This window comes from Chaetura pelagica, unplaced genomic scaffold (assembly GCF_000747805.2).
Source record: "Chaetura pelagica isolate M959 unplaced genomic scaffold, ChaPel_1.0 scaffold656, whole genome shotgun sequence".
NCBI classification, from domain to species: Eukaryota; Metazoa; Chordata; class Aves; order Apodiformes; family Apodidae; genus Chaetura; species Chaetura pelagica.
The window spans coordinates 438,314-456,136 of record NW_009953577.1 but is presented as its reverse complement, the minus strand read 5'-3'; the positions used below and the strand labels follow the sequence as shown (position 1 = coordinate 456,136).

At 47.4% G+C, this 17,823-nt stretch overlaps 1 protein-coding gene across 1 annotated transcript; it reads right to left on the bottom strand.

Moving 5' to 3' along the window:
• Positions 1-199: 199 nt before the first annotated feature.
• PRRX1 (paired related homeobox 1) lies at positions 200-15,473 on the bottom strand. Its single transcript, XM_009999713.1, has 4 exons — positions 15,395-15,473; positions 5,825-6,000; positions 5,047-5,228; positions 200-433 (listed from the first exon to the last, which is right to left on the bottom strand). The coding sequence occupies exons 1-4, from the start codon at positions 15,471-15,473 to the stop codon at positions 295-297; spliced, it is 576 nt and encodes a 191-aa protein (XP_009998015.1). The 3' UTR covers positions 200-294.
• Between the last annotated feature and the right edge of the window lie 2,350 nt (positions 15,474-17,823).

Sequence of the window (17,823 nt, the reverse complement as noted above, 5' to 3'; positions counted from 1 at the left end):
TAATGGTGGCATTATCCCAAAAGGAAGAAGGAACCTTGTCACTCATGAGGGGTTCAGTTTGCTCCCAGTTTGGTCTCCATGCTCAGTTCTGGGTTAGGGTTGGCTTTTTTCTTTCTTTCTTTTTTCTTTTTTTTTTTCTTTTTTTCCTTTTTTTTTGTGTTTTTTTTTTTGGTTTGGGATTTTTTTTTGTGTTTTGGGTTTTTTCATGTCGTGGTTTTTTTTCAGCAAACAAGTTGCAAAGCAGGATGGGTGCTGCTGTATCTTCTCCTTCTGCAAGGCAGCTGCCCCCAGTTGTTAATTAACTGTGGGCACTTGATTCCTCTGTAAACTATATTCCTTTGCCTTCAGTCTCAGGTTGGCAATACTGTTGGCCATATTCATGCCCTGTGCTGGGCTGGCGTTGGTACACGTGGCAGAGTAGGTGGCCATGGCACTGTGGGATGGAAAGAGAGAAACCTCAGGTCAGACATGGTCTTCACACCACACAGAGGAGCAGACAGGTTAAACCCTGGGATTTCCATTCCTGTGGGACGTATTTCTCATATGAACAGGGAATTACAACTACTTTTTACTTAACACCCCTGTAAATCTGTGGCAGTTCCATTGCCCAGGGATGGCCAATGCCAAAGCTGGCTGATGTCAACAGGAAAATTTCCATTTCCTACTTTCTAAGCCAGAAGGTTTAAAATGAGGTCAGGGTGCCCAAACTGCCAGTCAGACCACTGTCCTCAAAAGCATTCCCACTGGAAGCAATGTCTTTTGCTGAGAGCAATTGCTGGTTTTATTGCTTGTGAAATCACGTCACTTCTGAAACATGTTACATTAAAGCAACACTCTGGGAAAAACCCATTTCAACAATTATGCTGCTTTTTGGTTTCAGCTTTTTGGAATGAGATTTCCACATTTTCTTCCCTCAAAACTTCAGCTGATCATAAAGATCATGCCTTAAAGCCTGAGGGGGAAAAAAAGCACAACACTTTTTTTTTTTCTTCTCCCTTCAAATCATGACTTTATTAATGAAAAACATCACTTTTGGCAGCAGAAACTGAACAAAGATCTCAGAGTCCTTTCTTACCCTACCAAAATTTTGCAAATCTGCTTTTCAGGCCTCTAGAAAACTTGTTTAATCCATGTGTCCCAGGGTCTGTGAAAAGCAACGTCCCCCTACCCCAAAAATCAACAACCAATCTGACCTGTTACATTTCCTGCACATGGATCAGCAGATCAAAACAAGCTGAAAACAACCAGGTGAACTCGAGATGCCCACTTAATGCAGCCAGGGAGTTCAGGAGGAAACCACAAATGCTCTCTTGGAGACAAGCTCAGGTCTGGTGCTGACCCCTTCCATCTGCCTGCCTGGGTGGCTCACACGTGAGGCTCTGGGAAAGATTCTCCTCAGGCCACAGCCCAAGAAAGAAGATACCTGTTTTTTTTCCTTTTTTTCTTTTCCTTTCTCTCTTTTTTTAAATTTTATTTCAGTGCTGACCTCCACAACTGGAAGAACCTTTGGAACAGCAAACCTCCCCTGAGGTAAGTGCCCAAACAGACCTAGGCCAAGGGGGGTGCATGTTTGCCCCAAATATCTCTGACTTCAGAGGGCAGAGCTGACCTGCCAAAAGTTTCAGTGCAATCCAGGGCTACCTGAATTCTCAGCCTCCTGGAGATCCAGACCAGGTGATACTGGTAGGTCTCATCCCAGACCAATTGACTCCTATTTCTCACTTTAAAACTAGGGAAAATAACTTCTTCAGGGAGGAACTGTCATCTTTGCATCAGGACTGGTGGAAACACAACAGCTTACACACATGGAAAGGACATGTAAGACCCATAAATATAAAGCTGCTTACACCCAGCCAGGGAAAAGCACCAAATACTCTCCCCAGGAGAGTACTCATTCAAGACACTTTGAGAATCTCTTAACAGCTACTGGAAGGACCCTGAGGATGGACATTCAAATACAACTATCAAAATACAGGCTCAACTCTGCCCAACTCAGGGTCCATCAGCTGCACTTCACTGGGGTCCAGGACATGATGGACTGCTGTGCCTGGAGCCTTCCCCAGCTGGCTGTGCACCCCCCCAGCTCCCTCTCCATGGCTGGTTGGTGACTTTACCCTCTGCTCCCCCACGAGTCAGAAGCACTGAGAAGCCACATGCTGCCTGCAGAGATGTTGCAAAGTTTCACAAGGTGTACAGCTGGTGGCTACGTTAGCACCCGTTCCCACCCCGCTTCCACAGAGTGCATCTCCCCTATATTTTTGTGCTGGAAGAAATCAGAAGAGCCTCAAGGATACTCTAGATTAGATAAAACAGGAATTTTAGTCTCAGGTGTAAAATGTCCTCATTGAAAACCACACTGCTGCCCAAGTCTGGTCTGAAAATTTGGGGAGCCTCCTGCTCTCAGCTACCCAGAGGTGTGGGGAAGCCTGTTGACCAGTGAAATCTCTGCTAAACCAAAAACCAAAAGAAATCCTCTTTTTTAGCAAACAAGGAGCAGTGCATAAGGCTGCCTCCAAGCACAGGCACAGCTTGAGGTCTGCTTCAGAGACTCTCCAGGGTGTAATAAGGGTTGAAGCCATCTTGCTGCCCCTTCCCTCTGCCCCATTCAGGCACAGAGAGTCCCCTTCCTCTACTCAGCTGCCTGCTTTCACAAAACACAGAGGAACATCATGTTTCTGAGGCCTAAAATCCTTCTTTCAAATACTGTTTTCAATGGCCCGTGAAGTCAGAGGTGGTTGGAGTGGGAAGTGTGACTGACAGCGTGACTGCCAGTCTTGTTTTCTTAGGAACCTATGCTAAAAATGTCAAAGCAAAACATTTCAACTTCAAAAAAAATAACAGTATCTACTTGGCTATCTATGCGACACAGAGCTGCAAATAGCTTGGGTTGACCTGTGGCTGAATGTATTTGGAGAATAAACACACTGATTGAAAACTTTCCCCAGATCTAAGAGTCCAAGCAGCACCAGCCACACCACTCTCAGTCCTCTCCCAGACCAGCCATTCATCAGGGGAGATGGGGAGGGGGCAGAGGGCCATGCAAACACCCTCCATGGCTCTTTTTCACCAAGTGTCCAATACTTCAATAACCCTACTCAGTTCAAAGATTTAATGAGGCTGTGACAATCTGGCCCAGGTGCCCACCAAGATGAATGTGACTGCTGAGGGATGCCCAGCAGGATTAGTAAGCCTGAAGAGCATGAAGCATCTGAGGCTCCTGAGTTCCCCACATTGTAGAAACCAGATGTGATGCTCCTCTGCTGATGCCTTCCACCCCTCTGCTGGGTAGTGGGAGGGTGACAGTCTGTCCTGGTTAGGCATGTCAGCCAGTGGGGATTGCTGTAAGCTGCAAATGTCTTTGTTGAACCATCTTGGCTTAAGACAAGGGGAAGATACCAAGACAGTGAGGATGCACCTCTGCCCCGTGGAGAGGCCAAGCCAGGTCTGGACCACAGGGGGAGAAAAAACATCCCTAAGGCTTTCCCTTCTCCCTTGTTCTACTCATTTGCACATCCCAGATGCCTTGGGCTTCTCATTGCCCAGAGCAGCCCCAGACTGCCCTTTCCATTGTGCCCCTGGAATTTACCTTTGCAGGGTCTTCTCCTAGAAGCTGTTATGAAGCCCCTTGTGTAAACAACACCTTCGAAGGGACAATCTATTTTTAAAAGTGTGAGAGGTAGAAATAGGGCACGAATGTTCAGTGGGGATCTGGTAGCGTGACCAGAGCAGTCTCAGTGGGGCTTGGAAGGACCTGTGCTTCTCTCCTCTGAACTCACTACCCAGACTCCTCCCTAGGATGCTACACCAAGGAGCACTTCACAGAGAGAAAACCTTAGACCCAAATGGGGAATTGTGCCAGACAGCAGTCCTCAAATAAAACCCAAAGGATGAAGGTTGTCTCTACGAAACCAAACTGTTGGTCATCAAAAGCATCCTTTTCAGTACCTGGAGTGGGTGAACCTATGATTTGTTGCTCATCTTTGCAGACCTAACTGTGCAAACAAAGTTTGGGGTACAAGAAGGTAGTCAAGGTGACTGAGGACGAGAGGTCCTGAGCATGGTGTGCCTCCCAGAAGCCAGTGGGAAGCTGGCTGTGACCAAGTCAGATGAACAGGAAGAAATCCAACCAAAGGCTCCAAGGTCCTGACCAACAATGAAGCCACTGTGCTAAAAAATATCCACCAACCTCATTTTTCACTGCCTACAAGCCAGCTGGCTCCCCACAAACCAAGACATCCTGTGGATCTTGTGTCCACACCCAGTTCCTGTTGGGTGTGGATGGCATGGAGAAGGACAGGGAAGCCTGTGATATGCATGGACATTCCAGATCCTTTGAGCAGACTGGGGCTGCCACATCTGCACTTTTTTCCTGCTACCCCTTAAGCAGCACTGGCCACAGGAGATGGACACTGAACACCAGTCTTGCCACCCAGAAACACCTGGTCCTTACTGTGGGCAAAGCACAGCACAATGAACAGCTGGCTGTCACACATCTGTGTTCTAGCAACTACAGAGAAACTGCTCACCAGTTCAGTGCTGATCATTGAGGGGAGGACTGGAAGCAACATTCATGGAGTGAATTCCCAGCCCTTCCTTGTATCCCAACCAGTGACTGTCATGAGACAGACACAGAACTCTCTTCTGGACACTGTGTGGTGGCTGAGCCTCCCCAGGTGCTCTTGCCATCATTTCCCACAGGTCTATGTCCCATGGAAAGGCTTCTACTTTGCTTCATACTGGATGCACTAGGGAAGCAAGTGCAACCCTTCGGTTTCCATGGATTTCTACCGTGGTGACCAGCAAAAAAGCAGCTGCAACTCCCATGGAGCTTGCTGCCAGAAAGCCACCAATGATGCTGAACCAAGCCCACCTTGCAAACCTGGCAGTGAGACGGGGTGAGACGGGAACAAGAAAACCAGGCAGGGTGGTCAAACTGCTGTGTCCTCCTGGTGTCCCATGTGAATATAAATAGCATTTCAGACCTGCCCGAGGGGCACTCAGGCTGCTCTGTGACACTGGTCAGCCCCAGAGGAGTAACTCACCCACCTGTAAGGGGAGGCGGTGCCCCAGGAGAGATAGTCGGTGGGTCGCGGAGCTGGGCGAGGTACGATGGGCTGCTCCACGGCGGTCACGTCCCCTGAGTAGGATTTGAGCAGAGAGGCATTCTTGCTGGCCAGCATCGCCCTCTCGTTCCGGCGGAACTTGGCTCTGCGGTTCTGGAACCACACCTGGGGCGGGAAGCACAGAGACCCACCAATCATCACAACCAGCTCTGCTGGGACACTCACCACCTCTGCGCTGCTGGGAACAACAGGAGGCGGTAAAAGCAGGCTGCTGTGACACGCCTGTCACTGGGAATGCTAATGACAAGACTATCCTTATGTTTGCCCTGACAGAGCCCTTCCTGCAAGGAACTGGCTCAGTGAGGTCCCTGTGGGATCATGTCTGGCATGTGCAGGAGGCAGCAAGGCCTGGAAGTGTTGTAGAACACATCACGTTCTATGGTTTGCTGCGAGCTTCAGAAGATGCAAGCTTGGAAACTAAGAGCTGAGCAGCTCAAGATAACACGAGCAGGTTGAGCACAGGACATCCAACATCTTGGCCTTGAATTAACCACATCAACACATCTGACTGGGCAGGTGGCAGATCAGGCCTGGCAGTCCTCCTAAAAGGCTTGGCGTGCTTGGGACCGCAATACAGCATCATCCAGAAGTGTGGTGACCCTAGTGTGCCACACAGACCTCAAGGACTTCTACTGCTGTACTGGGACGGCCTGATGACCCCCACAGGTGAGGTGTGTCTGGATGCCAGCTGTGGTGATTACCTGAACTCTGGCTTCGGTGAGGTTGACTCTGCGTGCAAGGTCTTCCCGTACAAAGGCATCAGGGTAGTGTGTCCTCTCAAAGACCCTCTCTAGTGCCTGGAGCTGGCTGCTGTTGAAGGTAGTCCTGTTCCTTCTCTGCTTTCTTTTCTTCTTCTCTTCTGAGTTTAGCTGATCATCTAGGAGAGACAATTGGAAATGTAAAAGGTTAGAAAGTGAAGAGGCCACAGCAATGGGGTGAATAACCTGAACAGTTCCATGACAGAACAGGCTTAGGAAGGGGCTTGCACCATTTCAATACCACACCTTAGCTGCACCATGTTAGTTCCTATGTAAAAAGGAGCTGGAAAATGCATTGAACCCATGCACTTAATTCCCAGCTCAACTACCAACTTGTACCAGCTCTCTCAAGCTGTCTCATGCCTCAGCTTCCTTACCTCTAAAAAGAAACAAAAAAGTCCAGAATGCATCTCCCCATCCCTGACAATCCCAGAAACCTTTTCTGACTATAAAGAATCACGAATTCACATTCTCTTGACTTCAAATTCCCAAGGATTGTCCTTCCTGGGACATAACACAGCCCGCTGGGGTGAGCACAAGTCCTGCATCAGCTCACACTGACTGTGGGAAGGTGTGCCCGTCACTCAGCAAGGAAAGCACAAGGAAAGGGCTGTTCCTCTGGGCTTAACTACAGCTGAGGCTATGCCATGCTCTGTAGGTAGCTCCACTTGGCTCAAACGAGGACTGCACTCATTTATCCTCCCTGCATCCAGACCCAGAGACATCAATTTGGGCAGAGATGGGGAGCTGTGAACAAAGAGATGCCAGGCAGTGGAAATGAAGCGTGACTGATACAGGCCTGAACAAGGGACAAGCTCAAAAGCCAGTTTTACTTGCAGGCTTGCAAGCCAAGGACATAGAAATACAGTCAGACACAGTCAGTGTTGCCATTGGGAAGCAAAAGCCCAGTAAGAGAGAGATGGAGCATAAACAAGTTGGATACTGTTGACTGAAGACAGTTGTGCCCTCCCCAGCACTCACTCTGCTCGGCACAGGCCAGCAAGGTGGTGAGCAGCAAACTGTGTTCTCCATAGCACACATACCAGTTTGTGCCTAGTTTGTATTTACTCCAGCAATAAACCAGTATGTCCATACATCCAGAGCCACACTTATCACTGCTGCCTGTGCCTATAGTCACTGAAGCAATATCAGTGATAACTATGAAATGGCTTTTCTTAGCAAGGATCTGCTCTGCACCATCCCTCCTCTTTCCAATGCTGTTGCACATGCCAGTGTAGCAGCAGTGATGGAGCTGTCATAGCATGGGCACTTGCAGGTACCAGCAAGCAGTGAGGGTTGGCTCCAGGGGTTTGAATGCTCTTTATTAACACAAGCTGGAGGCTGTGACACTGGTTTTGTGTCTACCCTGCCTGTCCTAAAGTACGTTCACTCATCACACCAGTCATAGCACAGCAAACGTGTAGTTTTCCATGAGAAGCCACACAGAAGGAAGAGGAGAGCAAGGCAGCAGCCTGCAGGAGCCAGAGGCCCCTGCTGCCTCCATAGAACAGCCCTGCTCCAGCTGCAGGGCTGGAATGCCATCACCTTGTGCTTGGCCCTCTCCAAGTGCTCCTGTGTCTGTGGGATCCCACCAAAACCATCAAGGCTTCTCACCCTCAGCCTTCAACACTCCCAAGCACACCCAGCAGAGCCCCAGGTGGGCAATGTTAGCACCGTCCCACTGTCCTCTATGGAGGAACAGTAGGGGAGGATCTGAGCCAATATACATGTCAGTGTGCATTAAAATATATTGATCATTGCATCTATAAAGACACAGATCCTAGCAAACTGTATGTTAAGGTAATCACTGCACACCTTGGCCCAGATGACAGTCTCACCACTGAGAGTCCAAGGGCTTGACCTGCTTTATACAGTTACAGATTATCCCCCTGACACTCATTCCTTTTGCCATATAGAAATATGACAGCTCATCCCTCTGTTCTCAAGGGGGTATGTAAGGCACAGGGAGAAGCTGACAAAGGCTGTGGTGGTTGTCCTCACCACCTGCTTGTGCTGCTTTTCACAGCCCATCTGGTAACAGTTACTGCACCTGAACGCCTTTGGAGCGAGGCCCATCCATTTGGGAACAAAAGGACGTTCCTCTTAAATGGAAGTATGATTTTCAAATTACTGCTGGTTTACAGCTCCTCTGTCCCCAGCCCTTCTCCAACAGCCTGATGATCCCCAGGAGACCCCCTTCCAGCCTGGGGATTCCTGGGTGCAAAAATATCCTCTAGGTTTTTGTGTATCTGAGAGGAAGAGTATGGAGACCAGATTAATCCTAAAGCTGAAGTAGGAAGGGACTTGCAAAGGCAGGGATGAGCAAGAAAGCAAACATGTAGGAATCCCGGGACATCAAAACACAGGTGACTCCTTCCTGCTCAGGTGGTGGGAAGTGAAGCTGTGAGGCACAGGGATGGGATTTAGCTTTTGCTTGTGCAAAAGGTCATGCACACATTTCCACTTGCTCAGGGGCTGAGAATTATCATAAGGCCTGTCCCACAAAAAGAAGAAGAAAAGTCCTGCGTGTTCCTCTCTCGAGCCCTCATCAAAGCCTGTACAAAAAGAGTCAGTGACTTCCCCCTGGAAAAGCCTCAAGGAAGTTGTGCTGCTGTGCACCACACAACACAGCAAACAGCAAAGAACAAGCCTCAGGGCACAATCGTCCCTTTGAATGGCAAAGACACTGCAAGACCAGCTGCTGTAGAGGCCAACATCAACACCATGTCTGGCCTCCTTCTGTGTTATCCATCTGATGCTGTTTCCTCATCTAAACCCTGCCTATGCAGACTGGAGGAACACATCAATAAAAGCCTTTGGGACCCCTTGGGGATCCCCTCCAGGCCTTTGAAGCATCAGTTCCTGCTCAGAAGATGAGACTTGGCTGGAGGGAGCTCAAGCCCAAGGCTGTCTGGCCATTGCTCAGATCCTGTGTGACGGTTACGCATAAGGAAGGGTGAGCACATCGCTCTTGGGAGCACGAAGGGCCAAAGCCTGTGAAAGGCTGGAGAACAAGAATCCCTCCTGCCAAGCACGTTAACACAATTTGCCTGGTTTCCTCCCAGTGTAAAGCGAGACACCGGTGATTCACAGCTCACCTCCTCATTAGAGGACTCAAAACCAGCCAGGCCAAGGGAAGGGAAGCTGCAGGCAGTGGCCTCGTTGCAGTGACTCACGGTGGGGTCACCGCTGGCCAAGGCACCTCCAGCACCAGCTGGCACGGAGCAGGGATGCGAGTCACCCCCTTTTCCAGGAGGTAGCTGGATGGAGGTGGCTCGACAGCCAAGCACAACCTGTGACAGGGGAATTGGGATTTTGAGATCTCCTTTCACTGCACCTCTGGAACTGCACAACACAGCTAGATCCAAATGTCTACAGGAGTCACCTGGGGAGCAGGAAAAAAAAACAACAGGCAGATGTACTAGCCCAGAGCACTGCTGGGTTGGTGGCTCCTTGTATTCTGCCCTGCAGACATCCCATATGTTGATTACAAACTGCTAACCAGGGACTGCAGACACCTAAACCCCAGGTATCTGCAAATGTCACCTTGCTCACAGCAGTCACTGGCAGCCTTCAACATGTCAGCAGGGCATTATTTTTTTCCCTGCCATTATTTCTTTATCAGGAAACAACACTGAACACTGAAAAATGGTATTCCTAAACAGTGTTGACAGCACCAGTGACTGGAGTCAGCAGAAATAGCGAGAAGAGGAAAACAGCTCTAAAGGTTTTTAGATGGGTCAGAAGCCTTTAATTAACATTCTTTCACTCAGAAATATTTTACTACAAGCAGCGTTCTCAAAAGCTGAGCTGCTTGCAAACGTGTCCTCCAGAGAGACTGAAACGCACGTTCTCCTCTCAGGAACCCAATGCTGGAAAATCTGGGAATTTAATTTCAAAATCCCAACCTTTCATGTTGGGTTGGGGGATTTTGTTTCCTGATTCCACATTTGTGTTTTCCTGTGTTAATTCCACGTTCACCCGTGACACGCAAATGCTGGTGTCATACACAAACAGGCTTCTAGGATGCACCAAAGCATTTTTAATTGCTCCTAAGTGATACCATATGAAGTGTCCTATCCTTTCTCCCTTGCTCATCATGTCTCCCCTTGGAACGAGGCAGATCCACACCTGAAGACACTGTGATATAAGCTCCTTATTGCTGTCCAAGTGTCTGTGACTATCTGTAAGACAGCTCCTGTTGGGAACCCACACTGAAAATATAATAAAAATAATAATATATTATATTATTAATAATATATATTATTTATATTAATAATAATAATAAAATGGAATGCTTGTGCATACTTGCTTTCATTCCAGCTCAGCACAAAAACTAATTTCCAGATGGGATTTACATTGTGTGGGCAGTTTTGAAAAGTTTTAACCAGTTCTATTAAGTCCAGAACCAGCTGTCATAGTACATTAATTGGATCAGAATTGAAAGTAAACAATTGGATCTAATTAAGTGAGGGACAGAGATATGTAACCACAATATTATACATGGTAAGGAAGGAAAGATTTGTCACATCAGTTATATAAACTGAGAAAGGATTTCAGGAAAAGAATAAGGAATGACACTATAATCACAACCTACGAAATGAGAAGTTACTGTTGAAGATTGAACATGGATTAAAGAAAAAACAAAAACTATTTCACAGGGGAAAAAACAATCCAGAAACTCAAAGCCCAGCAATTAAATACTCTTTTAAATTAAACCCAGCAAGTTTTATTCAGCGTGGTGAGGAAAGAAAGAAAAAGGGAGACTAGAAAGGTAGAGGAAAATTATTTTCACTTGGTTTAAAGTTAAGTTTTAAGAATCTTGAGTAGAAATATTTCTGTGGGTCCCCCTTGGCTCCAGGCAGACTTCTCTCCAACACCAGCCATCCAGACAGTTACAGCCCTTTGCAGGCTCATGTTTCAGTTTTATTCATGCTCTGCTTTGCTTTCAATTCATTATATCCCTCCAAAATACTGCAACTCTTTGGATACAGGGCAGGTCTGTCAATTTAAATAATTTTTAAAAACCCTGAAAAAAACAAAACCAAAAAGATTTAATCGAAGCTAAAACAAGGTGCCAGGAAGGGGAGTGGGAAGCAGGGACAGGCACATTCAAAATCCAACAGATAACAAAGCCCTGCCCCTGAGATGGTTCTCATGCGTGATTTTCCACTCGTGTGGGATGCTGGAAATAAACTGGTGTGCTGGAGAGTGGGGCTACCCACAGGTAGGGGGTCCCACCACCACCCCTCATGCAAAAACAAGATCAGCCCCTGCCAAGGAACAGCCACCAGACACCAACAGAGCCCAGCGCCCAGCCCCGCCAGAGCCAGGGACACCCTACACAAGACAATCTCAACCTGAAAAAGCCACTTTCCAGCCTGAAAGTACTACACTGGCAGAAAACAGGGAAAAGCCTCGCATGTCTATTTTCTCCCAGCTGTTTTTCCACATCTTTGTCCAGGCTGGAAGGCTAGTCCCTTGCTGGTTTTGCAGCTTCCCCTCCTGAGCATCGCCTAGAAGGACCCACTCCTCTGGGCAGCGGGAGCCCTTTGCCCAGCTGCAGCTACACCAGATGTGAGCAGGGACAGAAAACGAGCCAGGAGACCCACACAAACATTCCATGCTCAGAGCTGCCTGGAGTATCTGTCTAAAAGCTCCCAGGAGAGCACAAACTCCAGTTTATACGTATTTCCATGCGCAAGAAGCATTTTCAAACGGAGGTAAGTTTTAACCTCAGGGTACACAAATCACCCTGCGCCAGACATCACAAATGTAGGTGACAGGGAACGCAGATGACACTTAAAAGAAAGCTCATTTCTTTAAGGTAAAAGCTGCCTATATTAAATCACCCAGCAAAGCCAGCCCTGACAAGCAGTGATACCCAGCCCAGCTGTACAATCCCAGTGACAGAGGGTGTGTACTTGAGATATAGGTCAGACTATGGAGATTCTTTAATTGCTGTGGTTTTTTTCTAACCTTCGCTATATATATATTGTGTTCTTTTTTTCTTCTGCACAATCTGTGCACAAGATCTCAAATTATTTCAGTTACAAAGAAAATTCAAGTATCTCAAGTTCCGGCCTTGTTAGGATCACCAGGAATACAGAAAAAAACCCCAATGAATGCCATAAAGAAACAGATGCTGTATTTCTTTTAAAAGCCTTCATTTTTGATTCTCTCATAATCAGGTTGCACACAAAAAACCAAGCTGTTTTGTGCAGGCAGCATGGAATTTTAGAGAGGTGACACTGAATTTTTCATGCAAAAACTGAGTTTTAGTATGACATAGAAAAGCCTGCACGTTTTCAGTGCCACTTGGGGTCTCCAGCAGTTCCTCTCCCAAGTATCTGCAATGTGGAGCCTATCAGGGGAATTTCTAGCTGGCCACATCCAAACAATGACGTATCATTACAGAGCTGTGAATAGCTTGTGCATGGACAGTGTGCCCACGGCCTCCACTGCACTGGGCTCTGCCTGCCAGACTGTGGGAACTCACTGCCTGCTCAACCACGGCTTGACCAGCACCCATGGTGAAACCCCTGTTGTCCTCTGCTCATGCAGAAGGACCCCCCCCCATGGCCAAAGGGACATTTCCAGGTGGGTTTCAAGGCACAGCATAGACCGATGGCTCTTGCCCACCAGGAATGAGGTCTTGGGATTTTCAAATTCCACAGAATGTGTCTGGGCCACAGAAAGGGCAGCATGAGCTCCATCCTAGCAGCTAAGAGCCCTCTCCTATGGCAAATACATGACAAAACTTGTTTTCAGGGTGGTTTCAGTTCTGATGCTCTGCCTCTCACCTGGTGGGAACCTGCAGAGCACATGGGCTGTTTGTCCTCCCTAACCACGTTAACATTATCAGTTGTGGAGTCGACAGAAGAAATGATGTTTGGGAAAAAAAATAATCACAATCCAATGAAAATCCAGAGAGTCTCCCTGAAAAGACATGACATTATTAATTACTGGGAGAACAATACTTGCAGCAGCAAAAGTATACTTTGTGGGGCCAAAATTATATCCTCCAAAAATTGGGACGAAGCCACTGAGAGTCTCCCTAGATCCCACAGACCAGTCTGAGTTCTGCTATAAATTTGCTTGGGTTTTCCTTCTGGGTATCCTACAGCTCATAAGGCACATGGCTGAGTCCTGCTCTTCTAACAAGCCTTTCTGCTGGGTCTTGGGGTCAGAGCGTTCCCATAATACAATAAGTGCTGTATGGATCTCATAAGCTCCAAGGCACAGTATGTTATGTGTTTGGAATTCCTTGTATGCTTTTATACTTTGTTTTACATATTGTAATTTTTATATGCATTACCACATTGATCCTTGGAAAATTAATTAAAAAAAAAAATTAATCAAAAGCAAACACATATTTGAACAGCCTGCCAGCGGCAAATCATGTTCTGTGAGACTGCACTTTGTAACTGACAAAGAGACCAAACCACCAGACCGTGGCAGTGATCCAGCAGGGTCAATTTACCAGGCTTGGGATCCAAGGGGGCTGCAGTACCCCCCAGTCCCTCATCAGGGAAGCCTGATGCCACAATAGCATTGGATCCCTGGGAGAGGAGCAGAAGTGCAATCGCACAGCTCTGCCAGCCAAACCCCACCATCCTACCCAAAGGGGTCACATCCAGCAAGGGCCTGTGCTTCCCAGCACAGCACTACTCTGCAATGCCACCCAGCTGTTGGTGCCAGCTTGACCACCAGACCTTCCCTGGAGAGCTGGAGCACCTCAGCCTTCACAGCCCCTTCCTCGTTCTTGGGTAAGACTCAGGATCAGCACGCTTGGCAGCACTGAACGTGTGTAGAGTCAAGGCTTTGCAAGCTCAGGGGTATGACTTCCAACGCCCACGTCCTCTTCCCATCAGCTCCCCTTCCCATGCCATGTGTCCTGATGTTTCATCTTAGGAACAACATTCATGCAGCCAAGATCAAACTTCCTAACCTCCGCCCTGCTCCTTTGGTATTTTCTTGTTTCCAAAGCTGCCTTTCTATGCTCTTGGCCCCCTCCCTGCCCTAGCTCATTCCTTCTCCTCTCCAGTGCCCTTTCTGCAAAGGCTTGAAGAGGCAACTTGCTGCCCTTTTTAATCCCAAGGTGCACACGGAGCAGATCCCAACCAGTGTCACGGCAGAGAACATCCTTCTTTAGAGCCAGCACTCCTCTTAGCTCGACAGTGTTACTAGGACTTCCATGCAGGAGCAGCCTTGTGCACCAGGAAGGCCAGTATCCACATCCGCCTGGATACCACCAGCTGCCTCAAAGACAGTGGAAAAACTGTCTTTGCCTAATTGTCAAGGCACGTTATTGATCTTCTTTGCACACTCATATCCCAGCAAGCTCCATGGGATCCCTTCAGGATGGCACACCCCAGTATTTTCAAGGTCTCTCTAGACGTCAAAAGTAGTCCTTGAAACCAGAACAGACAGAAAGCACTTCCACCATCTCCTGACTGCTAGAGGTTCAGAAGGCTGAGCCTCCCTCTTAGTGTTCATACAAAAGGATGCACAGGCCAGAAGCCATGAAGCAGAGACCCTGCAGTCCCCCTCCCACTGCACACCCACCTGAAGCCTGGGCAACACTGCTTTTATATTTTCTCTTGTATTTAGAAATGTGGCAAAAAATCCCCACAAACTTCAGCTAGTGAAATGTTCTAATAGGGAAAACTAGAAATACTTATGCAAGAAGCAGGTAAGAAAAAAAGAAAAAAAAAAGAAAAAAAAGAGTTTAGCCAAGAAAAGGGCTGCTTTAGGAGGGAATTTTTTTCAGTCCATATATGTGTTGCAGATGAACCACTTGGCATTTCGGGCCTTTCAAGTGGCTCATTTCCAAATGCTGTGGCAGCTGCAAGAGTCTGCAAACGTTACCCAGCAATCTCCTGCCCACACCAGGAAAGACTGAGTCAAGCTGACCAGCTTCATGAATGTCTCCCCTTGTTCAGGTCCCCGCAGAGGCCCCCTGTGCTGCTGAGAAGTGCCATTATTAAACCAGCCCCATCCCAACTGGATCTGGAAATTCATTTGGATGTTTTTTTGGTACATGGGATCCAGGCGAACAGACAGACGGTGACCAGTGGGATGCACACGCCAGCTGGCCCTACCAGTAGGCAGGAACATTGTTCTCCATGGATATTTCATCTGTTTTTTGAAACATCCAGGATTGCAGACTGAATGGGCAGAGAACAACCACGCCAGGCCCATGGGGTGCCACGGGCCAGGAGAAGGGGAAGCACAAACAACAACAAGAACATCAAAACCAGCTCTCCAAAGGCTGTGTGCTCCCCTTCCATTAGCATCCAAGAAAAAATGTGTTTCAACCAAATCACACCACCTCTGCCATCGCCTCTACCAAGCAAAAAGGACTGCAGCCGCTGCAGAACTGTGCTTAGAAATCCGGATTTTGTCCACCAATACATTTTATGGGTCACTCTGGATCACAACTGGAGAAACGATGGCAGCCGAGATCCAGAAATAACAGAACTTGAGCTCAGCTGTCAGCATCCAGCCCACCTGCCTCTTCCAGGGGCTGAGCATCCCAACCAGGAACGTGTTTCTTGAGTGGGGGATAAAGGACCTTCACATTCCACATGGCTACGGGAGGCAAATGGATTAAAGCATGCAGGGCCACTGCAAAAAAACTGTCTGCTTCCCAGGCCCATACTGAAAACTTGTTCTTCTAAGGCCATGGGAGAGTTAACAAGGCTGCTCCTGGGCTCTGAAGGCTTTTTGCTAGACACAAGGACATTCAGCAAATTAGGAGGGTATATGGGTTGGACCACAGGCTCCAATGTGCTCCGCACCCCAGCTCTGTGGGATGTGAAGGGAAATCAGGCTCAGATCCACCTCCATCCTTTGCCTCTTCTGGACGGCGAATGCATTTCACATTAGCTAATAAATTGCTACATCTTATGTTTCTTAGCCTGCTGGAATGATGAATATTTTGGAATGTATTTTGAATGGTTCCCTGCCAGAGTTGAACAATCATCTAGAGATTTTAAATCAAAAGGCTGAAAAATGGAAACCTCTGTATTTCCACAAAGTTCACTGCAGTTTGAAAAGCACAATTCCCAGCAGAGGAGGCAGAATAATGATTGTCAAGGGCTGCTGCGAATTGGGGCAAACGAGATATGTTGGAAACAACAATCCCTAATACAGAGAAATAATATTTGCCTCCAGGTGATGAATATATTATAGAATATCTACTTATTGCTGCTCTTGATCTGGCTGAAATGTCAGATGCTCCAGCCTGGAGGATCAGGCAATTAGGGGGTGTGTATGGAGACATGGGGTACCTCAGCTCTGGGGCAGAGCTGGCACAGCGAGCACGAATACTGTCATTCTAGCACAATTTAACAGAATTTAAGGCTTTTTAAAGGCTCTATCTAAAGAATTAAATCCACTGCCAGATTAGGCACATCCTCACCAAACAGAGGTGCACCTCAAAACTAGCAAAAGGTATGAAGGCTCACCCAAGGTAGCACATTTGGAGAAACAGGACTATGCACCCATGCTCTGCCTTGGCCCCAACCACCCAAATCAGTTTGTTCAGACAACCAGTCCCCACACAACAATAACTGAGCAAACCCAGCACAACCCCAAAGCTTGGATGCAAAGTCTCCATTAATAAAGGAGACCAGTAAGTGGTCTTGTCTCATCGGAACAGCCACGGATGGAGCAGGTCCAAGAAATGAGCTTCCTTCTCCCCCGTGGAGATGGGCTGTCTAGACACATTGGCAGGGCTGCACCGCCAGGCTTGCAGTGCTGCATCCTTCTTGTACACAGCATGTCAAATATAGCAAATTCCTGTCCCCCAGCCCGTGAGCATGGGCATTTTTTCAACCTTCCTAAGTGTCAGTCATGTCCAGAAATGTCAATTATACTTAATAAGAATATTTTAAACAGATTTTTTTTTTCCCCCTAGAAAAACATCTTATAATTTTTATAAACCCTCTGGCAAAATAATTTGCTGGTTTTTTTTCATGTTGTCCATTTTTACTAAGTAAAAATAAAAATAAAGTAAGTCGAGTACAAGGTATTTTTAAGCCAAAAGACACTGATATTTAAATATGAAATTTGCAATGGGAAACGTGGGGAGGAAAACGAGTTTGCAAAATATTAAAACACTATTGAGCAAAACCTATGGGAGCCAGGTGATGCTTTTCACTAGAAAAACAATGTTGGAGGATGTTTAGAGAAAGCACGCAGGCCTCAGGAGCACATCAACCCAGTATGCAAGTGTAGGTTTGAAGCCCTCCCTCTCCAGTCCCTCTCTGGATGTATCACAGAGTGAAGGCTTCTGTTCCAGATCAAAGTCCTCCCTGAGATCAGGTTCAAGTTCATGGGGATCATTAACCTGAATTATACAGATTTTTCCATCATCAGAGGTCCTTAAAATGAGCTAGAAGAATGTAGGTCAGGACTGGCATAGGTGGAACAGCATCTGCAAATTCAATCCTGCCCTGGGTTAAAGGTGGACTAACGAGTTTCTGCCAAACTAGTGTCTCAGGGGCCCACTCCCAGCTCTTGGTGAAGCTGTATTTGGGGGAATAGCTTTGGGAGATGGAAACAAAACCAGCACAAGAGCAAAGTTGGGGACAGCAGACAGAGGAGCAGGGTGGGATTTGGTAGCCAGGAAACTCCCCAGCTCCAGCTTTCTAAGACTGTGAGCAAGCCAGTCTGCTCCTGGGTGCCTCCATTTCCTTCCCCGCTTTGCCTCACTCATCTGTTCAGACATCCCACCCTTGGAGGACATGCTGTGCTGCTCCCTCTGCTCCTAACACACCGACTGGTGCTGTACTTATAGGGCAGCAGACAAAAAGCAGATTGCTTCAAAATAAACCAGAAGAGGGATGCGTTCACGTTACAGTGGTGCCATTCACGCTGTTGAGTTTCACAGCACAGAGAATAAATTATCAGCAAGTAATTAAAACACTTCCAGT